The 26,558-nt window shown below is 29.8% G+C and overlaps 2 protein-coding genes across 4 annotated transcripts; one reads left to right on the top strand and one right to left on the bottom strand.

Moving 5' to 3' along the window:
- Positions 1 to 147: 147 nt before the first annotated feature.
- LOC102579007 (protein ECERIFERUM 1-like) lies at positions 148 to 5,031 on the bottom strand. Its single transcript, XM_006354554.2, has 10 exons — positions 4,871 to 5,031; positions 4,535 to 4,761; positions 2,965 to 3,197; positions 2,220 to 2,439; positions 1,471 to 1,846; positions 1,296 to 1,403; positions 954 to 1,154; positions 777 to 875; positions 493 to 666; positions 148 to 406 (listed from the first exon to the last, which is right to left on the bottom strand). The coding sequence occupies exons 1-10, from the start codon at positions 4,928 to 4,930 to the stop codon at positions 218 to 220; spliced, it is 1,887 nt and encodes a 628-aa protein (XP_006354616.1). The 5' UTR covers positions 4,931 to 5,031; the 3' UTR covers positions 148 to 217.
- Positions 5,032 to 21,966: 16,935 nt separating this feature from the next.
- On the top strand, positions 21,967 to 25,921 carry LOC102578670 (sister chromatid cohesion protein DCC1). 3 transcript variants are annotated; one of them, XM_006354553.2, is made up of 4 exons: positions 21,967 to 22,092; positions 23,908 to 24,335; positions 24,420 to 25,343; positions 25,446 to 25,921. In XM_006354553.2, exons 2-4 carry the CDS (start codon positions 24,166 to 24,168, stop codon positions 25,546 to 25,548), a joined length of 1,197 nt encoding a protein of 398 aa, XP_006354615.1. In that variant the 5' UTR covers positions 21,967 to 22,092; positions 23,908 to 24,165; the 3' UTR covers positions 25,549 to 25,921. The 3 variants fall into 3 exon arrangements, with proteins under 3 accessions (XP_006354615.1, XP_015167431.1, XP_015167430.1); XM_015311945.1 differs by having other exon boundaries at positions 21,976 to 22,092; positions 24,262 to 24,335; XM_015311944.1 differs by having other exon boundaries at positions 21,976 to 22,092; positions 23,885 to 24,335.
- Positions 25,922 to 26,558: the final 637 nt, after the last annotated feature.

Below are 26,558 nucleotides of genomic sequence, written 5' to 3'. Positions count from 1 at the left end.
ATATAAATTAAATAATTTATAAAAAAGTGATTATGGGTTATATATATATATATATATATATATAAATCATCGTTCAATATGCTCCAATTTGGTTCATATTACATCTTAATTATATGATGCATACACAACTCTGGAAATTATATCACGTAATGCAAACTTGTAATTAATTAGCTGATCCAATATATAATACTTATAACAAAGACATTAATCCATACTTCTAGTTCTTGGATTGATCCGTAGAAGTAGTCACTAATGTTAACGGGCGAAAACCATGATCAACACTGGCTTTCCATACTTTGTCAATATCAAACATCATGTCACCACACTCATTCTCATTCCAACCTTCCAATGCATGCAAAATCCCAGCTATTCTCCATGCACTCATCACTCTTCTTGGAAGCCAATTCTACAATTATTATTGTATAGTAATGTTACTATTATTAAACAATATCGAATAATACCATCGAAAAATTAATATTATTTTCTAATTACCTCACAAGAGTCTACATTTTCAAGATGTTTAGGAGTAATCATAGCTGGTGTGTTGAAGTAGAAGCAATCCTTGCGAGCTTTTCTTGGTGGGAATTGTGAATAAGGAATGAATAATGTTCCTTTTGGCGCTTTCAATTGTTCATCTTCACTCAATCCATCCCCTACTAGCCATGTCTATAGTATAATGTCTCAATCAACAACTTTTTTCGCGATTTTGTTATGAATAATCAAGATTTGATCAGGACAGTATATATATTTCGATGTTGCTTTGGTTGAATACGTACCTTTGAAACATAAGATTTCGACAGGACCAAATTAGTTGCAGCTTCACGGGTAAGGTTTGCATTAAGTCTCTTGTACTCTTCTTCGTGTAACGTGGCAACCTATGTATATTAAAAAAAGAAAATTAGTACACAATAATGAACGAGACAATGGAAAAACAAAAATATAATCAAATATACCTGAATTCCTCTTTGGCACAAGGCAAGGGCAATGGAGTAAGCAACTTTGGACAAACGACCTCGAAGGACAACGTGAGATGATCCTTTAGGAATGGAGTTGAGAACCACGGCGACAGCTAGGCTACTTCCATCAACCACCTTCACTTTCAACTGAGGATGCCTTTTTAGGTAAAGTTCACCATTACTATTCAACTTCTCTTCCTATAAGGTTACATTTTTGTATAAGTATATATCAATAGGGTGCAGAGGAGATAGAGAGGTTGTTTCTGATAGATCCTCGGCAAACATTTCAAAGCAATTTGTAAAAAAAAAAGGAAAATAGCACATATACTCTGGACTTGCCTGATTTAAGAGTCCAAGGCTCAAAACTTTTATGCCTTTCTGATCTGCTTCCATAATGGATTCCTCAATCAAGTTGTTGATAGTCTCTCTTTGCCATTTCATAAAGTACTACAACAAAATCAATAGTCATATCAGATAATCGCTTTAACAATCGTGAATAATATAGATTACTTACATGTACGCGATACTTTGGGATAGCCCAAGTTTGTAATTTGATATTCTTGAACATATTTCTCTCAACAACAAATGTACAACCATAAATCCAAGTAATCATTATTGACCATAGTGTGACGGGCCACATTAACCAAAAATACCACCTAGAGGTGTGAGGGTTCGAGGCCAACGATGCAAATCCTAGTCGAAGGTGGTAAATGGATTCTGGAGTCGTTAGATGTGTTAGGTGCACCACATCAGGCACTTCAGCTTCTCTTTTAAGTGACTTCTCATACAATGTGTCTGAGGACTTGTCCAATGTATCGTAGATATAGTCATACATTGGCATGAAAAGAGAAAAATTTGTCCTGAATTGAGTGTGATGTAGTGAGTGGTACCTGTACCATAGAGGCAAAAGATTAAACCAACTATTTTTCTTTCTTTCTTAAACACCGTGTCAAATCAAATAACATCATCTTAATTGAGACACGAGAGTAAAGTTTTGAAAGCGGTTAAAAACTGTGTGTGGAGTATATCTTTGTGTGGTTAAAAACTTTCTAAGATATAAAATGTACTATATGGTTCGGTCCCCCTAGTTAATGAGGTAGTTAGGCATGTAAATATTGTGATTCAGAAGCAGGGACTCTGCATTTTGAACCTTTTGGCTTTTAAGATGCGCTTTTATTTAGGTTAGTTACCATTTTTACCGGGCATAAATTATTTTGAGTAAAATTAAGCTTATTGAAATAAAGGGCGATAGAGAAGACTTACGAGGGCGTATACATGAAGTACTTGAGAGGGGGAAATATAGAGAAGATCCACTTAGGAATTAGCTCAAAATTGCAATGGCCCATGTTGTTCATAAAATCAATATAGGTAACATAAGCACCAAATGAAGCTATAGAAGCAGTCCCAGTGAATACAGTTGTGAACAAGGGTATGGAAAAGAGTGTGAAATATGATAAATGCTCAGCAAATGGATGAATCACAGCTGCAAAAATACCACCAACAAAAAAATGTACAATGAGTCCTCACGAATGGATAAATTTAATAAAATAGTCAATAGTTAAAAACACATTTGAACAATCGTTTTTCCCCGAGTTTCATATCTCAACTATCAGTTGTTCTCTTTTTCTACCTAAACCGACATCATCGTTCAAAACTTCAGATATGAAAAAGGAACAAATCATGGGCGAATTTATAGGCTAAAATTGGGGCACGTGAACCCATTATCTCTTAGTAAAACTAGACATTTTATGTATATATATTTTCTAAAATTAGTATAATATTATCTGGTGGCACCTATGCTACAAGAAGATTAGACCGTGCACACCTAAATAACTAGGGAGCAACTCCCACTAAATATATATATATTTAAGTGGTGCATCTTCTAGTAAACATGGATTCGCCATGGTGATAGTTCAGATAAAAAGAACAATCAATAGTTTTGAAATATGAAATTACTCGCAAAAAAGTGATAGTTCAGAATTAGCATATTTTAAGATAATGAACTTACAAGTGATGGGCTCAGTAGCAATAGAGGAGTGATGATGAGAATGATAACGAGAGTAGAGAAAATGATGATGCAGAGCCCTATGAAGCCAATAATAAAGGAACTCGACAGGACCACTATGAAGCAAGCCAATTATAATGATCCCATCAGTTCTCCACACAGGCATGTGATGAGCTTGTTCCAGCATCAGGTATCCAATATAGTATAACAGTCCATTAAATATGATCTGATCATCCCTACAAATATAATTTAACATTAATTATAAGTCAACCTTTTAGCGTAAGTTGTGTCTGGATATGTATTTTAGTTGGAAAATATGTATTTAGAATTTTGTAGAAGTAAAAAAAACCAAAAACTAGAGTGCCTATTTTCAAGAACTTAAAAATTATCTGAAGATCAGATTTTCAAAATTTTATCAAATATCATGGATAAATAGATATTTGAAAATATTTTTTTAAAATTTGATCCATAATCTAGGTCCAAGAGAACCTAATAAATTCTCCTACTTGGTTTAGGTTTTCACCTACCAAGTAAGAAATTCCGGATTGTACAACTAAATTAAGGCTTATACTCGGATCCGGCTCCTCTCCATTTCCCTTGTCTCCATTTTCCCCAAGTTTTAGTCTTGATTAATGACATATGACATAGATTAAATTTAATGGCTAAGATTTAATTAATTAAAATATATCCTTAATCATGGTTTAGATAATAAATATATTATCATCTCAATTAAAAATAGTCCTATTATTCCTCCCATTTTCTCCTTATTCCCTCTAAGTCCGATTAAAAAACATCAAATTTATATTTCTAACTAAAAATTATCTCAGAAGGCATTTCAAAAAATCACTATTTTCCATTTGATGTGAACTCTTCTTTTTTTCTTTTTTTAAAAAAAAGATATTTTTCTTGTCCTCTTTTTTTGATCACGTAGGAATTCTTTAATTTTTTTCTTGCTCTTCTTTACATTTCCATCAAACATTAGAGAAAGTCATCTAATGCTTAGGCCTTACGGGAAACCGTTAGAAAACTAATCAACATATAATGTTAAAAAAAAATTAAAAATTTACAAATTTTAATTTTTTTGAAAAAAGAATGGATGATGTTAGTTTTTTTATATCTTTCAATAACTCAAAACTGCAAAAAAAAAATTAGAACAAAATAGAAAAAGATTTTTTCGTAATAAAAAAAAGAAAAAAATCGTTTTTAAAAAAGAGAGAAATTTTAGATTTATTTATGAATTGAGATCATTTTTAGCTAGAATTATGAGATTGACATTAATTAGGAAATATTATAAAAAATTATTTGTTATTCTAATCATAGTTAGGACCTTGATTTAGGTAATTAAATGTCAACCTTTAATTTTTAATTATGACACATGACTTCCATCCGAGTAGGTAGTTGGGAAAATAGAGAGAATGAGTAATAGAGGAGCCTCATCCCTTATACTCAGACTAAAACCTTTCCAAAATTAAAAAATGACTTCGATCTTATCAATCACATCAATATATAGTTTCTCTAGAAACTATAACAAAAAAAATCATTTTCTTCTGTTCAAATTATAGAAAGTACGTACCAGTTGCTCTCTCTGTCAACTTGATCAAACTCGATGCTCTTATCGACAATTCGATTATTACCCTTTGCAGTTCTGTATCGGGATAGAGATATCCATATCTGGTTGTGAATGATTCTCGAGAGTAAAAGTGGGAGAATGATTATGTATACAATGTCTCTCTGCCTTTCATCTTTGCTCATAAAATATGTGTATGTGCTATGACACACAAATGGTGCCAATACCAAGTACTAATTCATTTCAAGAAACAATAATATAATTAATTAGAACTTCATGATGTTTAATTAAGTGCAAAAATGTACTATATATTATAAGGGGGGGAAAAGTATAGTATAGTACCTTGAAGTTTCCAAGGCAAGTCCATGGCCATTCAGTGAGAATGCCAGGTTTAGAAGCCATGCTTTAGCAAATTAAGCTTTTAGTTTTGACCAGCTTAGTTTGTTCTCTCACTCTCCTCTTAAAGCTAAAGTCCTCTCCTTATATAGAACTCTATTATAGAGGCAGGCATACTCCACTTGCTTTGCTGTCTTTTCATTTAATATTTTCCGTCGAATGAACACCCTAAGAATATATTGGCTCCGCCCCTGAGTATCAGTTATAATATTTCTCATATTAATATGATAATAATACATTTTAAAATATTAGTCAAAATTCATACGATTTGACTTTCGAAAAACAAAATTGACTAATAGAGTAAAAGTAAACATAAGCATTTTTTACATAGTTTCCAAAAATATATAAATTGTATATCTAAATTTACAATTAAAATTAAAAAGTTTAATTTTTAAACTTTGAATTATGTTATATAAATTGAGACACATATAATAGTTAAGATAGTCCGTCCAATTAATGCCTTTTACCCCTAAGCGTCCCTAGGATCGATAAGCACATGTAGCTAAAAGGGGTTCATCACTTGAATTTTTTTAAAGTTTTTTAAGGTCTTGCCATCACTTTAAATTAAGGTAAGTACTCTCCCATGGACATAGGCACGTGTAGCAAAACGAATTTGTACGGCACCTGGGCCAAAAAAAACAGGGGGAGGGGGAGGGGATTACTCACATGAACTTGGTATATTATAAGTTAATTTGAGCGTTTTAATTTTGGAAAAAATATCTAAATAAATAACTTATTTTATCATATTTTCTAAAAAAAATTATTGTTTGAAAAAATTACAAAAATTTCAACTCTCTCCTATTCTCTGATACATCACTTTACGCGATGTATTGGTCGGATACATCACTTACACGGTTTATCGGTCGGACATATCACTTTACATCAGTGGCAAGATTCAAAATTTTCATTCAGGGGTTCGAAAAATAAAAATATAAACATGTGAACGAGTCAATAAAATATAATAGTTTATAAGTACAAAAAGTTAGTTCCGTTAGCAGATATATTTTAGCACGCTTGAATTTTCTGGGTTTAAATCTACTCTTTTAAAAAAAAGAGTGAAAGATTAGTGTATAATGGGATTTGAACCCTGAACCGTGAGGGTCATCTAAAAGGAGTTCTACCACAACACTACAACTTCTTGTTCATGAGGGGTTCAAAATTATTATATCTACGTAAATTTAGAAAATTTACCTTACATATATATATATATATATATATATATATATATATAGATAGATAGATAGAGTGTAATGTTTTACTGAGGGTATTCGGATGTACCCCTGGAGACCACGTGGGTCCGCCCCTGCTTTACGTGATGTATTGGGACGTTGAGTGATGTATTCGAAATTGAAACGCGATATATCAAGACATTGAGGAATGTATTCGAAATCGGAACGCAATGTATTGGGATGTTTCCAAATTTCACTAAATTTAAAGGATTTTTGTAATTTGGAAAAGAATAGGAATAGAACGTAATAGGTCAAATTCCTTAAGAGCTTTAAAAAAATAAATGAAACTTTTGAAACATATAAATATAATAATAAAACTTTAGAACCCGTGATTCCAATCATGTTATAATATTTATCTGATTAAAATTTTTTATTAAGAATAAAATGGGATATGTATAAGTTGATTATCTCCAAATTTATAAGTATATCTCTCTTTTCAACAAATTAAAAATAAGTGTCCCCTATAAACTGGATACCATAGAATATATTAAAAGAGTTTAAATTCTGTTTATAACACTATAATGTGACAAGCGCCTGTTAAGCCAAAATTGAAGTGCGTGGAGATTAAAATTTGTAATCAAACCCCACAAAACATGTGTTGGATTGAATTCAATAGGTTTTGTTTAAATAGTATATTTGTTTTAATAAATTTTCTAAATAGGTACAAATATAAAATTTGGAATCCAACTATTAAATATTATTTTATAAATAATGACGTGCAAAGTTTAAAATGGACTAGTAGGATTGGTAAAGTAGATCTAGCCTCCCTTGCTTGTACATGTCTGTGATGTTCTTTATCTTTTAATAAAAAACCGATATGAATTCTATTTTTTTAAAAATAAATTGATAAAAATGATGGAATGAATAGTTAATTATACCTTAATTTTCTAAAATAACTATACATATTTCAGACTATCCATTTATAGTAGGGAGTAGTACCAAAGGGAAAAGGGTTTATTTGAATTTAACCACCTATTTTAGGAAAATCTCTTATTTTCCTTTGCTTTCGGACTTAGCGGACGCTTGAATTGACTTTTTTTTAAGTAGCTTATAAGTTAAAATTTTAAAATCCGAAAATACTCAATTTTTACTTTTAGCTTATTTTTATATATATATTTTAACCAAAAATCTAATAATTTCAAACAATATTAAGAAAAAAGAAAAATCTTAAAAATCAAAAGCTGCTTAAAATAAGTTAATCTAAACACGTTTTGTTTTTTCTTTTTCATTCTAAAAAAGAGCAAGTCTAATAGCGAAAAGGAAACAGTTGGTGAAACACATTAGTTGGTCTGTCATTATTGTTTTCTGCAAGAAATGCAGAAACATAATTCCCCAGCAATCAAACCTTTTCCCTTTGGTAGTTGAGAATAATAAATGTTTTTTCTTACTCCCTCCGTCCACAATTGTTTGGCAGGTATACTAAAAATAGATGTCCAAGATTAATTGTCAATTTAAACAATCAAGAAATAATTAGTCAATTTTTTCCAATTCTGCCCTTAATGATAGTGTAGTTCAATTGAAAAGTTAAGTGGACTTTTGGTATTCTTGGTATAGTAGGGTTATATTAGTCAAATTACACCTTGTATTAAATTTTCCTTAAGGGATGTGCATGACCTTACCCTGACAAACAATTGTGGACGGAGGGAGTAAGAAAAAACATTTATTATTCTCAACTACCAAAGGGAAAAGGTTTGATTGCTGGGGAATTATGTTTCTGCATTTCTTGCAGAAAACAATAATGACAGACCAACTAATGTGTTTCACCAACTGTTTCCTTTTCGCTATTAGACTTGCTCTTTTTTAGAATGAAAAAGAAAAAACAAAACGTGTTTAGATTAACTTATTTTAAGCAGCTTTTGATTTTTAAGATTTTTCTTTTTTCTTAATATTGTTTGAAATTATTAGATTTTTGGTTAAAATATATATATAAAAATAAGCTAAAAGTAAAAATTGAGTATTTTCGGATTTTAAAATTTTAACTTATAAGCTACTTAAAAAAAAGTCAATTCAAGCGTCCGCTAAGTCCGAAAGCAAAGGAAAATAAGAGATTGAAGAATAGTCTTATTGCAGTGATCATGTACAAAGTCTGGTACGCCAAACTTTAAGTACAAATTTTATACAACAATAATGATCATGTATAAAATTTGGTATATGCCGAACTTTAATTACAAATTTTGTACAACAATAATGATCATGTACAAAATTTGGTATATGTCAAACTTTAATAAAAAAATACTAATAATTATAACTATGATCAATGAAAGCCAGTTAGAAGCATAGAAATGATAATAATGTTCCTTGTATAATTTGAATCTACTAAATAAACTTTCTTATTTCTTTTGGATTATGAAAAGACATAGTTTTATACTCCCTCTATTTCTTTTGCGGTGTTTAATAAAGAAAGAATTTTTAGAATTTTGTGGTTATTAAACTTAATATGTATGCAGTATGCTATAGTTCATGAAAATATCTTTTGAATTGTAAGATTTTAAATATGCTACGTAAGATGTGTAATTAAAAAGTTACTAGTATTACTAAATATAAAAATTAATATATATATTTTTAATCATTTATCAATTTAAAAGGACAGTTACAGGAACCATAGTGTTTACCGAACTATTGTTATTTGCTGCCGAAAAATTAATGGAGATAGTTGTTGATATTTTTGTAGAGCTAAGGTACGAGATATTATTGTAATATTGTTTGGTGGGTTTAAATAAAGAACACAATTATGTCCTTATTATTAGTTATAATTTTTGGTATATTAATGAAGGTTTGATCCTTACCTTAAAACTCGGTGTGATTGTGTCCATTTTCCACAAAAATTCTCACACTACTAAAAATAATATATCCCTACACACTTATATGTTGCTTCTTCTTCATTAATTTCAATTATTAAGGTAAGACTGTCTTCGCGCACACAACATTCATCACCTCTAAGTTCTATTTATATATATACTAGACACAGGTGTTCGTGTTAGGACGGGCTCAATATCTTAGTATTTTTTTATTTTAATTTATGTGATATAGGTAGATTTTAGAAAGTTGATTAGATTTAGTATGATTTTTGGATATTTAAGTGGTTAATTACTTTTTGTTTGCGCAAATTTATTGTGAAGAGGTCCACTAAGATGTTTATAATTAAAGTATTTTTCGTCATCGATCATTGATTTTTTACTCAAAATCGTTACAAGATATAAACAAATATTACCGACATTCAAAATAATAAAGCAATAACTGAATAATGTGAATTTTAAACTAAAAGTCATAGCTAAAATGGATTCCATAATTTCGAAAAAATGATACACTAATTAATTAAAGTAGAACAAAAGAAGTAATTTTTTTTTAAAATAAAATCCAAAACACACTGAAGCAGACACGTCTTTGTTGACGTGTCTGCTTCAGCGTGAAATCTTGAATTTAAAACTAAAAGTCATAGCTGAAAGGATTTCATAATTTCAAAAAAATTATATACTAATTAAATTAAAGTAGAATAAAAGAAATAAAGTTTTAAAAAAAAAATCGAAAAATGCTGAAGCAGACACATCGACAAAGACGTACATGCTTCGCACGAACTCCCTCTTATATAATAAGAGAATATATATATATATATATATAAAATCACCAAGTACCCCAAACTAACTAGCTCTCCCTAGCTAGAAATAAAGGATTTTTCATAGTGAATTAATAGAAAATTTATGTTATAAAATATCATCTTTTTATTTCATTTCCACCGAACTAACTCACTGAAAAATGCATGATGAAAAATAAATTCTCAATTAAATAATAAAAATAGTCTAATAGCCACAGAACATTTTTTTCTCACTAATTCAGTGAAAATAGCCACTGAATATTTTTCAAATAAAATAACTCAATTTAAAAATAATGTTTTTTTCAGTAATATTCATTGCCCATTAATTTATGGACTTATACAAAGATACATATGTGTCATTTGCCCATTAATTGGATCGCACAAGCTAACTTCTCCTTGTGTGTGAGTTACCAAATTTCACAAAGGAAGTAAACCAAACCTCATCATCACTTTGCAATCTTCATATTTGTCCCATAAAATCATAAATTGTCTGTCTAAAAATACTTTTTAACATAATACTATCTTATATACCATAAGACACATGATATTCTTCAAAAAAAACTTTAAAATTATATATACATACTAGCTAGGAAATACTCACACAAAGTATAAAACTCTGTCGGCCCCTTTTCCTAAAGAATAATTTATGATCTTCCTAGTCATTCTTATTGTTGGTTAATATAATAAATATAATATGTCGATCTTATTTTTCTTATATACCATGGCAATATATACTAATTGTATTATTTAAAAAATATTGAGACGCATTTCTCCTCTATTATTTATTGCCAAATTACTGAACCGACATGTTCATCACACCTAAAATAATTTTTAGGGAAAATTAATTAACGATAATAGTTTAATTGTCACTGAATATATTTTTTTGAGGAAATTACTAGTGACAATTACATTTTAGCACTCTTTGTAAATATCGTAAAATCATATAGAAACATTAGAATTAATGACAATTAACTACTCTCTCTGTCCAACAATAGTTATTCACTAACTTGGCACCTCCCTTGAGAAACAATAAATAATAGGGGCAATATTACTATTTTATCCTTTGACTTTATTAAATTTAATGTTTTGAAAATGTGTTAGATGATAAATAGTATTTAATAGAAAGGGTAAAATAGATACAAAAGGTAAATTATCTCTTAATTCTCTAAACTGAACAAGTATTGTTGGACAACTATTTTTAGTATAGTGAACAACTATTGTTGGACGGAAGAGTAATAGCGGTAATTAAAGACTTTAACACTTTTTATTAATGTGTATATATTTATTGCCTCTAAAAATTATTTTTACGACAGTGACATGGTCACATCTTTAATTTGTTTAAAAATATAAGTGCTTGATGTATGTCCCAGGCCAGTAATGTGACAAAACACAAAAGTTCCTACCTTACCTGGCTTGAAGTTGAGACATATACATCCAATTGAGACTTCTTATATATTTTGCTGCACAGGACAACTAGTTTATTTCTACAATACTACATCCCAAGTTGATTCTGTTATCATTCTATTGAAATAGTACAATGTATTGAAAGAGATGTCTACACTATCAATTTAATTCTTAAAATGGGTCATTTCATTGTTGGTTAGAGTTATACGAAGTATAACAAATAAAGAAATCATCGAATGATTAATAACTTTTAAAAGTAGGTTGATAAGAGTAAAATTGTCAAATTCAAAAAATATACGTTAATAATAAATAAGTTAAAAATAACATACGATTATAAAGGAGGTTAGTGTGATACTCGCAAAATATATGGAAAGTCCTTGGAATTATCCTTATTTTGAATTTTTAAATTATTTGGGAATATAACCTATGGTGGTGGTAGGTGGGGTTGGAGTGTTAGGGTAAATGAAAACAAATGAACTATATAAAAAATTTAAATTACTACTAAATAGGTACTGCGCAGGAAAAGAGAGAAAAGTTTATACTCATATAATTATAGACAGGATAATATGTTTTTATAATTGTGACATTATTAATTATTTTTTTATGAAATATTAATTATTTAAATTATGATTAGATTTTACTTTACTCAATTAAATTTTAGTTTATTTATGTTACGTATCTCCAATACAAATAAGATTTTGGAGAAAATGAAAAAAAGTGTAGCTATCTCCGTCTAAGAGCACTAGTTTACTGTAGAATATTTTTGATTCATCTCGTCACACACTCGATTAACTATGAAAAAAATAAAAAAGAGCTAAATCCAAAAACAAAACTAAGTGCATTTGATATGAAGAAAAATATTCTCTGAAAAATATTTTACCTATTAATTTTTACTTATGTTATATGTTTCCAATCCAAACAAGATTTTGGAGAAAATGAAAAAAAATATAGCTATCACCGCTTGTCTACTTTAGTTTACTGCAAAATAGTTTTGGTTCATTTCGTCACACCCTTGATAAATAGAAGAAAAAAAACAATGAAGAGCTAAATCCCAAAAAAAAAAAGTGTATTTGGCATGAAAAAGAATATTTTCCACAAAAAATAAATCCTAAAAAATGTTTCTTAGAAAATAAGTTTATTTCTTACTTATTTTCTATTAAACAAGAGAATTTATCTCAAAAACATTTATATCTATTTAGCAAAACTATATAGAGTGAGATGGTCAAGAGGATACAATAAATATAAAATATATTTCCTCTGTCCACTTTTATTTGTCATGTTGTGATTTTCGAAAGTTAATTTGACTAATGATAAAGTTAAATTAAATTACATAAATTCAATATTTTTTTAAAAAAAAAATTAGATATTCAAAAACTATTCAAAATGTACTATAAATTGCAATTTTTTGCATATTAATATGATGAAGAAGTACATCGTCAAATGTTCGTCAAAGTTTTTATAATTTAACTCTAAAAAAGGAAACTATAACAAGTAAAAGTGGACGAAAATAGTACTAACTTATTTTCCCTACTTTCATTAATGAAGTTATTTTCCTCGTTTTTAAAATAACTTGTTTTTCAAAAAAATTGTCCAATCAAATATAACAAAAAAGAATTGAGAAAATATTTTCCTTAGTTTACAGACAGAGACACAGTTATAATGAACGAGAGGGAGTAGCTATTAATTAAGGCAGTCACAACTCACATGCATAGTTATAAAGTTTTGGTTGACAAAAAACAACAATATAAATTTACCATAAAGTTGCAATTACTATTGCAAATGCATGTTGTTGGATGGACTTTATTGTACGTACGTCAATGCTTCAAATTGACCTAACCTATTCCATGTCTCTATCCATCTGATCCAATTTATACAGTAGTAATTTCTATTTTTGTCTCAATTGGACTCATCTGATCATGATTATTTTTTATTTTTTTTCCCAAAAAATAATTTATTTAAAAATTAGTGATTGATCATAAAATATTCAATTACAACTTTGAAGTTGTATTTGAAAAACACCAAAACTTGTTTAATTTTCACATTTTTCTTTTTCAGACTTATCCAAAAAAAATTAGTTTTATAAAAATAATCTCATTATTTAACTTTTATTTCATATTTAAATCACATGTTATGTTTTTTAAGAAAAGCACATTCCGATTCTAAATATTTTTGGCAAAACAGTATAGCCAAACACAACTATAATTTCAATTTTTTTAAATATCAAATAAAGTGAAGTTTCAAGTTATCTTTTATTAAAAATAAAAAAAAAATCTGAAGTTCAATTTATCATTATTGCAACAATTTATTTTTTGTGACAAAACTATTTCATGTCCCAAATCTAATTAATTCTAAGATAAATAATTGTTTGTCATAAATTGATCGAATACATTATTAATGATAAAATAATATATTACTAATGACTTAAAATTCATCACTAATAATTATTTAATAAATGATGGCAAATTATTTTTTGATAAAAAAATTTAGTGGACAAAGCTTCTGCTACGAGGTTGTGTTTCATCACCAAAAGAAGAAACTAGGAGAAGATGTAAGTACTAGTACCAGTTTTGCTTTAATTTTTATTTAATGCAAAGTTGCAAACTATCAAATCCTACGGTACCCAACCACATTTTTTTCTATTATAAAACCCTCTAGCCTTAATTTTAATGTACTGAGTATTTATGTCTCTAATTTTAAAAAATCCCATTGAAGAACTTCTCTCTTCTTCTTTTTTTGTTGGGTGGGGGCTCCTTCTATTTTGGTAGTTGGACGATCGTTCTGCTCTTTTGAACTTTTTTGAGAAATAATCTTTTTTTTGCGATAATAACAAAGTCGAAGAAGATTCTTGCCATCAAGATTCATTAAAAAAGAGGAGAAGGGTAAAAAATGTTCTTAAACTATGTGAAAGAAAGAAGATGTGTTTAAAAAGAAAGAACAATATATTTATTCGGAAAAAGGGCATTTTTGACCAATTTTGTAATTATAGGGGTATTTCTGGACCAAAATATTGACTGAAAGAGTATTTTTGAGCCAAAATATTGATGGTAAGGACATTTTTAGCCAAACTAAAAACGAAAGACATTTTTATTCCTTTCACATAGTTTAAAGGCATTTTTTTTATCCTTTTCCCTTAAAAAAAATACAAATAACAAGGGGGGTAGGATAAGGGGTGGAGGAAAGACGAGGACTGAATATCTAAATAGCTCCTTGAACTTAATAAATTTTTTAAAAATAATATTCAAATTTAGTCCAAATAACTAAATACTTAAACTTGGTAAGAGTGCGTTTTTTTTAGATACACGTGTACATAAATTAAGTATGTGAAATACACTTATTTTTGATGTGTTAAATGAACCGATTATTAAATGACATGCGTAATTTAAAAAAGATTTGATAAATATAGCTAAAAAAATATATATATATTTTAAAAACTAAAAATATACACAAAAAAGTGCAATAAGGAAAAAAGAAATAAACCCATGCCCTCACTGCCTAGTCAGTTCCAGCTTCAATGCAAATATCCTTCTTTAAATAGCAGAAATATATACTATATATTGTTCTTATCTAAATTTCAATGTTTCTGCACCAATAATAATACAAAGAACCCCTAACAAGAACAATATTATATGGGGAAACCATTTTCTTATTCTTAATAAAAATAGAAAATATAAAGGATTAGAAAGCATTTCAAATGACAAATTAAAATTAATAAAAAAAATATTATTTCATTTTAAAATAAATTTATTGATTTGTAATATATTGGCTTTAGTATGAAGTCGATGCAGGCCAGCTGGCGATAATTGGTCCTATATTTTGCTTTGAACACACAACACTTAGCCATTTTGAACACCTTTAATCATTGAAATATCATTGTTGAATTCATGAACGTGCCAATATGTGATCGGGGTGAGCGGTGGTTAGATATAGAGATGGCTTCGCCGGCTTGGATTGGAAAGAAGGGCTTCGCTTTCCGATCGCTTTTTGAGGCCGGTTTGGATGAGCGTGGGCAAGTTCGGGATTCACTATCGCTTTCCGCTTGGAGCGGCTCACCCCCTTGTCACTTAAAGGGCGAAGTCGCCGAAGCGAGTCGAAAGGCCAAAGAGTCATCCATGAAAAGTATCCGATTGGCCACCTTTTTACTATTATAACTCACAACTGTTCTTTTTTTAAAAATTATTATTATTTATTTAAACCTTAATGTTAGGTCTAATGTGAAATATAATTAGATCATAGAGTATCTCATCCATAAAGCACGTAACATTTATTTTTATTTTTCAACCACATATTTTTTGGATTGAATACATTGATTCAACTAGATCGCTTACACGGTCTTAAATTCATTCACTAAAAGTTAATGCTCGTATGAAGAATACTACTATATTTATTTTGAATTGATGATTTATTGAAAATAACTTGTCTACTTTATCAGAGACTGAATAGAGTCAATATACATTTTATTCTACCCAAACTCCATTTATAAAATTACATTAAATATGTTATTGTTGTTGTGATTGATGCAGGGTTATATGTAAACCTTCAAGTACCAAATTATATATATGGAAACCCATCGAACATCACTAGACAGAAAGAATGAGGAACAAGACCAAACTGTAATAATTGAGAAAGGCTGAACCATCAGCAGTTCCTTAAAGTTGACACTAATTTTTATTTAGACGCTCCAAGAAATCTTGTTCATTTTTTAAACACCTTAAGTAAAAGTCATATCATCATATAGAAACAAAGTTAATATCCTGCCTAACATATCGTGTATCTACTTATATAACTTCATATAAATGTTACAATCTATTGTACGTACACACCAAAATAAACGCAAGTTTAAATCAATAACATTCATTGTTTTCTACATTTGAAAATTTAATTCGTTCATAAATTCTCCTTGTTGAATTATCGAGGAAAAAGGGTCACAACATTAATTACATCCTATAATGAAGTGACAGGTAGCAAACTAACAGGTATGAATATTTAATTAGACCCAGACAAGGTTTCATGACAAGAAGTCTTATACATGACGTATAAAATATAAATACCGCCCATTCACTAAGAATTTATATCGATGTAAATGAGTAAAACAAATATCTAGATATTTTATTTTATATGCTAGTCATCTCATTTTTTCTTAGTGAAAATTCTGATTCGCTATTATTTTGCTCCCTCCTCCGTAGCCCATGATGTTTCAGCAGAGGCGTAGCTACATGGTAGTAATTGGACACCCCTCGTCTGAAAAATATATCGTATATATAAGTAAAATGATATACGAAGTGATCAAATTATATATTTTGGACACCCTTGACACAACAAGTTATTATAGCCTAATGGGTCAAGCAGTGGCGGAGCCAGAAATTTCACGAAGAGGGTCCAAAAATTAAACAACAAAAGCTCTTTTTAAAAATGGAAAAAAATTGTTGCGAGTGAGATTTGAACACGCGAGCACTAACTCATTAAAGATGTCTAAACACACATTCAAAACATCTTAAACCACTAGGCTATAACAGCCTATTATGCCAAGGGTGTCCAAAATATGTTATTTAATCACTTTGTGTATCATTTTACTTGTATATGTGACCATTTTTTTCCGACGAAGGGTGTCCAATTGGACACCCTAGCATACATGTGCCTACGCCACTGGGTTCAAGACACCTTGGATAAGCTAATACTCTCACTAGAAACAACTTTCTTTTTCATCTTTTTTAAAAAAGCTTTTGTTATTTTTAGTACAATTTCTGGACACCCTTCTTGAAATTCCTGGCTCCGCCATTGTGAGGTCGTTGTGCCATTAGTGGCAGTAAAGGAGCTAGGTAGATACTAGATAATATATATTACAAAGCCAGCAAATATATGTCTATATATATAAATGCATGTTATTGCCTTCAATTAGATTCGTATCAAACTTGGCATACGATTTTTCTTTTAAATTAGGTATATCTCCATGTATATATAACCTAACAGCTAAGATAAGGTGAGACACAAGCTTATCAATTTTCAAATATTCATAAATGATACAACATTCATCAATTGTTTAGTGTTGACTGTTGAAACACTTTTCAACTATAAGAATAGGGTTTTGGGACATTGTATTTGGGGTGTGTGTTCGGTCCATCGAATTAGATATGAGAATTTCAATTTGGATATTTGATTTTTGAAATAATGAAGTAGAATTCAAATCTAATCTAAGTTCGGATTTGATTGGAATTTTTATATATGTTCAATTTTGGATTAATCGATTTGATATTTTTTTTTTGAATTCTCACTTTTTACTTTTGGCAAATCATAACACTCGTCAATTGTAGATCGATACGGACAACAATGAGTCATATCATATTACTTGTAATGATTTTCAAATTTCACTTTAATTAAGGATAAAAAAAAAATAACAACTACTCACTGTGTTCTTTTTTACTTGTCAAATTTGACTTGACACACATATTAAGAAAATATCGATTGCTATAGTAAATTTATCATTTTAATTATCTCTATTAATTGATCGATAAGATTCCAAATATTTTTACTCACTATATTTTTCAAAAAACATTAATTTAATGTAAATAAATTGAGGGTATAATAGATTAAAAAATTGTCCTTTCTTGATTTGTCAAAAAATGACAAGTAAAACGGAATACATAAAAGAAAAAAATGGACAAATAAAAAGAAACGGAAGGAGTATATCAATTGCATAAGAATCGGTAATGACTCAAAATATTATTTAGCTTTATTATTAGTTTTAGTCATTTCCAATGCATTTTTTAATCATATTAGCTTTATTATATTCAAAGAATAATATATTTCGTGTGTTTGAAATTTCTTATTAAAAGATAGATCAAATCAATACTGGATAAATAAAAATGAACGAACCATAATTGCTGCATATGCATGATATCCACACAAAAAAAATGTGTAGTAAAGAGATTATCCAAGACAACAAATATCCAGAGACCAGATGTGCAAATTAATATTGTAATAAGTAGCCATAAATTGTGTGGGATCGATTATCAACTACTTCCCTTCCAGCTCCCTTTTTCCTGGAAACATTTCATGTTGCTACTTAAAGCCATTGATGTGAACTTGGACTATAAAAAATTGATGGGTCATTTGGGCTTTTGCCTTTATTTTGTATCGATTTTTAATTTTTGTCTCTCACGATAAATAATTTATTAGTAAGATAGTATAAATTTATATTTTCATGTTGTAATATTTTATGAGTTATGTTAAAGAATTTATGTAACTTAATAACATCCGTGTTAATACTTATTATATATTGCTAAAACCAAGTCTATCTTTTTTGTTTATTTCACTGCAAAGTATTCAAAGAAGTCTCAATTTTATTTTATATTTGTCTGCTATTATAAGTAATTCTACTTTTCTAAATAGCTTCAACAAGAGAACATGGGAGGTACGGTAACATGTTGAGCAATTTTTTTTATATATATATATACACTTGCAATATTAAAAAAATGTCATTAATTGGGAGGATAACAAGAGAACATGGGAGATATAAGATATTGGACATCTATGAAATAATTCTTTTTTTAAAAAAATATTTTCTATCGAGTCTAACTAATTTAGATTTGTGCCGCCTAGAACCCACTCGGATGAAAATATTTTTTCATATTCAAAATTTGAAGTCGAATCTCTAATTATGAAAGAAACAACTGTACTCCATATATTACACCATTTAGTGGCAATAAGAGTGAAATAATTTATATTACAAAATTTTGTCTTAATACACTTGCAGGGTCAATATAGTCTAATTCTTTGAAGTCATGATCATAAATTAATGTCATCAATTTGGATGACAACTATATCTATGTGCTAGAGATAGAGTATCCAACAAAAAAATCCATCCATCCATTTATTATTAATAATTATTACAATCTAAGCAGTGTATACTACTGCATAATTGGAGGGATAAAGATTTTTTTGTCACCTGCTAGAAGAAAATGATTTTTTTTTAGATTTCTTATATACAAAAAATATTTTTCTTACTTTTAAGATTATTTTTTTTTTAACCAATAATTTATGAAAAATGTTTTCCTCCATCTAAATACACACAAAATCATCAAACTCAAATATTCTCATTATATTGCAAGTATCGTAAATAATAGAGTATAATTTAACTCAAGAACTAATGAAAGTGATCTATATTAAATTTGCTTGTCCTAAATAATTGGCACATCTTCATGACCGATCTAATCAATTTAGAAATTAATGCCCAAATCTTTTGCTTTTTTGGGCTATTTAGTGTTCTAAAGATTCATTTGGTGTTGAAACATCCTGGCGATGGGACAATTGGTCTTTTGATGATGGGCTAGAAAAGCACAATAATCAACAACAACAGATCCAATAAATTCATACTTGAAACAAATTTTATCTTTACATATCTTGCTAAGGTAGAAAATTATTTCTGAAAGATCCCCGACTCAAATAATATATATTAAAACAGTTAATATAAAGTGATCTACATGCAACAATAGCCAATAGCCTTGCTCACTGGAATTTGAATTGTAATATTGCAGGTATTATTTTGTAACTACTAGACTGTCTTATCGTGCGCATGGAATAAGTTTTTCAACTATTTATCTTTTCTTATCCCTTAAAAATAAAAAAATATGTGCCTTATTAGGGTGTGTTCGATATGAAAAGAAAATGTTTTCTTAAAAATAAGTGATTTTTTGTGTTTAATACATAAGCAAAAGTATTTTAATAGTATTTGTATATAATCTAGGCAAATAATATAAGAGGTGGGTGGTTATAGGTGTGAGGGTGAAGACAAGATGTGTTAAAGGATGAAAATGACACAATATCACAATAAATAAATGTCACTTGTGAAACTTGTATTCCCTGCTCCACTAGGAAAGTTATTGTCCTTAGTTTATGGGATAAGACACAAGTTCCCTCCTAAACTATGTCCGAAATTCTAGAGATACACCTTAATTAAACTAAGGTTATATTATCCCCGATTTTTTTGTTTTGTTATTTTATAAACCTTTTTGGCTACACACCTCAGCTACGTGGATCATGTAGTGTGCTACATAAGCTAAAAGGTGTATAAAATTATTTAAAAAATGAATTCGGAGGGGGAGGGGATAATAAGACCTTAATTTGGTTAAGGTATGTTTCTAGAATTTCGATCAAAGTCTAGGGGGTGGTACTTGTGCCTTTTCCCTTATTTTATAGACTTTTGTTGAAAAACAGTGTCCAAAAAACGTTTTTTCTATGTACCGAACACACCCTCATTCTTAACTTGTTTAATAATGCAAGGTTTAAAAATGTAATAGAATTACAAGGTCATTAAGTTATTTGGGTGAGTACTTTTTCATAAATAAATATGGATTTTAATGATACTTTTTATTTATTACCATTTATAACAATACATAACAATGCTATAAAAAATTTGCATTATGTATATTATGCATGCAATATAGATGTATTAGTATAATTTTTTTTGTTTTTTTTTTATGTTTGTTTGACAGGAAATTTACACGATGTATTATAAGTGTATTAAAATGTGTGATAAATGTATTAAAATTGTATCATAAATGTATTATAATTTTTTATTTTTTTTATGTTTGTTTGATAGGAAATTTACACGATGTATTATAAGTGTATTAAAATGTGTGATAAATGTATTATCCATCAATAAAACTTATATTATGTGTGTTTTATAAATTATTCTCTGTGTGTATTAAAATTAGGACAAATTACAGAAATCACATACTTTTAAGACAAAATTACAATTTATCCCTTAAAAGTTTATAATTACAGAAATCCCTCAAACGGACACAATAATATAAGCGCTGATACATTAATCTGATGCACGAGATACATTAATAGTTAAATAAGATACATTACATTTTATACATGATACACTAATCTGATGTACATTTTATACATGATACACTAATCTGATGTACATTTTATACATGATACACTAATCTGATGTACATTTTATACATGATACACTAATCTGATGTACATTTTATACATGATACACTAATCTGATGTACATTTTATACATGATACACTAATCTGATGTACATTTTATACATGATACACTAATCTGATGTACATTTTATACATGATACACTAATCTGATGTACATTTTATACATGATACACTAATCTGATGTACATTTTATACATGATACACTAATCTGATGTACATTTTATACATGATACACTAATCTGATGTACATTTTATACATGATACACTAATCTGATGTACATTTTATACATGATACACTAATCTGATGTACATTTTATACATGATACACTAATCTGATGTACATTTTATACATGATACACTAATCTGATGTACATTTTATACATGATACACTAATCTGATGTACATTTTATACATGATACACTAATCTGATGTACATTTTATACATGATACACTAATCTGATGTACATTTTATACATGATACACTAATCTGATGTACATTTTATACATGATACACTAATCTGATGCACGAAAATGAGGGATTTTGGAGATTTGTAAAACTTATAGGGGATAATGGTAATAAGTAAACTAAAAGGTGGGATTTCTGTAATTTTTTCATAAAAGTATATTATAAATGTATTATAAGTGTCCAAGTAAACAAAAATGTAATTACTATAAATGGTAAATATCTTCTTAATATAGTATATTTATGTAAGTTTTCCTATGACAATCATGATCCACATACTTGGGCTCTAATAATAGTCCAAACACAAAAATTCCTTATATATTCCAAAAGGGCCAAGCCCATAATAGTGGGCCTTCCAACCCATTAACAAAAAAAATTGGGAAGTTTTCTTTCATCTCTCCAATTTTCCCTCCAAAATCCAAATCCACAGTTCCCCTACTTCTGTCTCTACTAATCTCTTCAACCCTACCCGAACTCCATCGGAGATCAGCGCACAATTATCGCCTCCCAGGAAAAAAGGGTAAATTTTTCTGCTTATAGTTTTTGAAAATTTCAACTTGGGGTTGTGTGTTGCCGTGTTCATTTGGATGGTTTTGGTGTGTGTTTTTTTTTCTTTTTGCTGCTATTGCTTGAGATCTTGTTAAGTTCATCTGGAACAACAAGCATTAGACGTTTTTGTGTTTTAGGAGATTCGGTTCTATGAGAAGAAATGAAGGGTTTTTGACAAGAATTTAGATACGAGTTTTATTTGTTTTTGGTCAATATTTCATTGTTTTCCATAGACAACAAAAGGTTGCAAATGTCATTTCAAAGAATTCAGGCTTTATTTGGTAGAAACTGTTAGTTATTGCATTTTGGTCTCTTGTATAGTTGTATTCTCTTTTAAGAGTTGGGTCAAATTTTTGCTATCTCCCTGTTTGGTTAACTTTTGCTGATATTCTGATGCGACAAAATCTGAATAATCACAAGGTTTTAGGTAGTCAGTTTGACTTGTTAGTAAGAGCAGGAAGTAATATTTAAGTTCTTTGCTTTTTGGTTATATAGCTGATAAGTTACTAGAATGGAGGAATCATCACATTATGGTTGAAAAAAATATGAATTTTTGAAAGAATTCAAAGTACTATAAAATGTTATTATTTGAAAATCATATGATTTGTTTTGGGATTTCGGAAGATAGAAAGTATTAAGTAACTTGAGGCAGATTAAATAATATACTTTTGTATGAAATAGAGAACTCTGAGTTGATTTCTCATAGGGTCACTCGACTAATAAATATTATTTCAGAAAGCCACTTCTTTGTTGAAGAAATTTAGAATCAAGAACAAATGTGGCTTTTGAAATAATAACTATTAGTTGACTGACTATCTATGAAATCAAAGTTTCAGGAAAATTGTGTTTAGGGATACGAAGTCCACATTCATCAACTTATACTGTTGCAAACTGTTGCCACAATTTTACATGACAAGCTTACGGCTCATATCCTTGGAAACATTACAGGGTCATCCGAAGAAGCCATCAAAATTTCGGTTGAAAATCTATGCTTTCCGAGATTATTTTTCTCAAACTTATAAATTATTTTCTCCAAAACTGTATTCATTTCGAAGTTGACTTGAATGTTTCCTGGTTTTGTAATTAGCTATGCCCATGCTGTCTTGTTTTTTCTTCTTTCTGAAGCTACATACATGAACGTTCAGAGCAGGAGTCAGTTGGCCATAATGTGTCTCATGTTTTGAATGTTAGCTGAGTTTCCCTATCTTTACGGTGTTCAGCTGATTAAGTTCTGCCAAGCTTTTAATTGGATTTTAAAATGATCTCATAGAACTGGTTTTGTATTTGATCACTTTCTGTACAAATTCAACCTTCAAAATATATTTTTACTTCTGGGCCTTCTACAGATAGGAGTTTCTTTTTCTTAGTTGATTCTTTCTGTTGATATTCTTTCAGAAATTACTAACCTATCTCTTAAAGACCATCAAATGAGTTTTTCATTCATTGTGTTCTGGAAAAAATGCACAATTTATGAGTATATAATCCTTGATGATATATTTCGCCATTGCCTTAATCTAGAAACTAAACAAGTTATGACGACAACAACAACAACAACAACATACCTAGTGAAATCCCAAAAGCAAAAAGGTAGGATGTACATGGATCTTACCCCTACCTTTATGAGGGTAGAGAGATTGTTTCCAATAAACCTCGATTGAAACAAAATTAAAGGTCGTCAAATTAAAATAAAAAAATTCAGCTTCATGCTGTTCCCATATTTATCAGAACAAATAGTTTTAGTTAAATTTTGTACTTCAACTTAGGTTGGAGATGTTTTGTCTTGCAGGTCAAGTGTAGATACATGTTGTGGCACGAAAGTGAAACTGTCATTTGAGTTCCGTCGTCATCTGGGGTTTTGATCCTGATAACTATTCTGCACAGGACTGTTTGTGCTCGTATTTGTTTTTACCAGAGTTTTTCTTTGTATTGTTGCTCTAGAAATCTATCTTATGAGGACTTTATAGACAAGGAAAGTTCCTCTCTTTTTCCTTTTTTGTGGTTGTGGGGGTATTGGAAAGGTTTCTCTTGAAGCCTAGACCTGAAGATGGAAATAGAAAAATCACTACCTTATGGTGAAGGAGGAGCGGAGGCAATATTAAATATTCAATCTAATACATCAATCTCTATTGCTTATCACCAGCTTTTTGGTCCTCATGATGATTTAATGCTTCTTGAGCTTGATGAGAAGCTCCTACCTGATATCCTCAATCAAAGGTACGTGGTGGTATTGTTCAGTGAAGTTCTTCAATTTGCGTTTTGTTTATCTAGTTTTGAGTTGAAATTGTTCTTATTCTGTAGAGTAACATTAAGAGGGCAGCCAGATGAGGATGCAGTTCTTTGTACTCAGTCAAAAACTTATGCCATTAAATTTGTTGGAACTTCTAATTCTGTATTCCTTATACCTCCTTCCAACCTGTCGATCGCACTTGGAGCTTCACCAAACTCAAGTGAAAAGGATCATGCCAATGCGGTGGTTGCTTCTGTCATCAAAGTAGTACCTGGCAGTATGGAACTTGTCGAGGTTGCTCCTAGATTGGACAAACTCAAATTGCTTCTCTCAGAAAACCCTTATAGTTTTGATGAAGTGTCACAAATGAATACCGAATTGACGCACAAAAACAAGGGCTTGTATTCATGGAGTGACCTTGTTGAGAAGGTGCAAGCCAGTGACGAGGAACTGTGCACAGGGTTGCGAGCTCTTGCAGCAGTAGAGATAGATGGATATTGGCGAAGTTTAGACGAGAACTTTGTGGATGAGATTCTGAACATGCTTTTGCATAATGCAGTGCTAAATGACTGGCTTTTAAGTGCTCTAAACGAGGATGAAGTTTTGCCTGTGCTGGAAGCAGATGGATTTCCTCGTGAAATAGTAAGGCACTGTTTGGGAGTGTATGGAAGTAAGGTGGTTGATGAGACTAGAGGAGGCTGCACATGGAGGTTGGAAGAAAGGCCAGTTTGCGTGCATTTTGCTAGAGTAATCCTAAGAGGGAAAAAAATGAATCTTGAAAGATTTATGGAGGAGTGGAGAAAGAAAGTTCCAGAAGGGATGAATGGAAGTTTTGATGTTCTAGAAGGAGAAGTCTTAACCGAAAAGATCGGGATAGAGACTCGGATTTATGCTTTTAGTGTTTCTTCACTGCCATCAGTGCCAGCTGAACGGTTTTCCAAACTATTCCAGGAGAAGCCAAAGTGGGATTGGAAAGAACTGCAGCCATTTGTCAGGTTGGGTTTTACATTGCCTATGATTTCAATCTTGTTTCTTTCGTCATACTCGATGGTTGAAATATGATATGCTCCATTTCTACTTTTGTTACGAATGAATAGGGATCTGAAGGTACCAGGACTTTCTTCAGAAGGTTTACTACTCAAGTACACTAGAAGAAGTCAACCAAGCGCGGATGCTGAACCAATTTTCAGTGCAAGATAATATTTATGCAGGCATTATTTCTCGTACATGTTCCACAATTTGGATGTCTTACTAGACTTGTAAAGAGGAAGGAGATCATGTAATGTAAACTTGATTTTGGAATCTGTTAACAAGTTTACTGTGTAGTTGCTTTGCCTCTGCAATCATTTTGGGATAATACTCGTCTTGCTTGTTTTAATGCATGTAACAGCTCCTTAGTCTATTTACCTGTAACAGTAAGAACTGTACCCTTGTGGGATTACACTGGGTATGTTGTTGTAGTAAGAACTATACCAGGGAGAAGAAAACTATTGAGTTGCATCTTGTGTTTTGGAGCTCATTTATTTATCAGTACTAATTTGTATCTTATGCCAAAGTTGACATTTATATTTTATTTGTATTTTTCTGCCTGTGATTTTTGTCTAGTAACAAAAAAATATCATTTCCTCGTCTTCTCCTCTGAACTTTGATTTAAAAGTAAAAAATGCTCTAATTAAATTTGAAAGGATTTATATTTTGATTTTGATCAATGAATAAATTGTTGTGCCGAGGAAAAAAGATAAAGCTTATAACAACACAGAAATTAGTTTGGATTTTCTTTTCAACCTTTTCTACTTTTTTTTTGTTTTGTTTTTTCCATGCGATATCCTCATTAGAGCTTGTCATACGGTGTAAAGCCTCATTCGCCTCCCCCCTCCCCCCAGAAGATCTTTGCATACTTACTACTCGGAGATTATATAAACTTCACACAAAAAATTTTTTAAAACAAAAATCTAAATGCCTTCAAACTTCAAAGATATATATATATATATATAAAACGTATAATGCTTTGTTTAGAAAGGGATTTGAGAGAAAGAAAATCATTTTTTTCTTTGTGTTTTGGCCAAGAAAATATGATAAAACTCTCTTAAAAAAACATTTTCTCTTGTCTAGAGTGAAACATTAAAATTCAAACTAAAAATTGTGAATTATAGCATTTATTTTTTGGAAAAAAGGCTTGTATTACCCTGTAAATCAATTAAATTAAAATA

The sequence above is a fragment of the Solanum tuberosum genome, unplaced genomic scaffold, assembly GCF_000226075.1.
Source record: "Solanum tuberosum cultivar DM 1-3 516 R44 unplaced genomic scaffold, SolTub_3.0 scf00173, whole genome shotgun sequence".
NCBI lineage: Eukaryota > Viridiplantae > Streptophyta > Magnoliopsida > Solanales > Solanaceae > Solanum > Solanum tuberosum.
Note: the sequence above shows the minus strand (reverse complement) of the source record. Positions and strands in the feature narration are given on the sequence as shown.

What these genes read in the sequence shown, in the direction of transcription:
- LOC102579007 (XM_006354554.2), bottom strand. Translation starts at nt 4,930, where the DNA reads ATGGCTTCTAAACCTGGCATTCTCACTGAATGGCCATGGACTTGCCTT. An exon ending in TGCTACTGAGCCCATCACTT is followed by an intron (nt 2,440 to 2,964) that starts GTAAGTTCATTA and finishes GTATTTTTGCAG; the next exon opens with CTGTGATTCATCCATTTGCT. An exon ending in TACTTCATGTATACGCCCTC is followed by an intron (nt 1,847 to 2,219) that starts GTAAGTCTTCTC and finishes TCTATGGTACAG; the next exon opens with GTACCACTCACTACATCACA.
- LOC102578670 (XM_006354553.2), top strand. Translation starts at nt 24,166, where the DNA reads ATGGAAATAGAAAAATCACTACCTTATGGTGAAGGAGGAGCGGAGGCA. An exon ending in CCTGATATCCTCAATCAAAG is followed by an intron (nt 24,336 to 24,419) that starts GTACGTGGTGGT and finishes CTTATTCTGTAG; the next exon opens with AGTAACATTAAGAGGGCAGC. An exon ending in GAACTGCAGCCATTTGTCAG is followed by an intron (nt 25,344 to 25,445) that starts GTTGGGTTTTAC and finishes ACGAATGAATAG; the next exon opens with GGATCTGAAGGTACCAGGAC.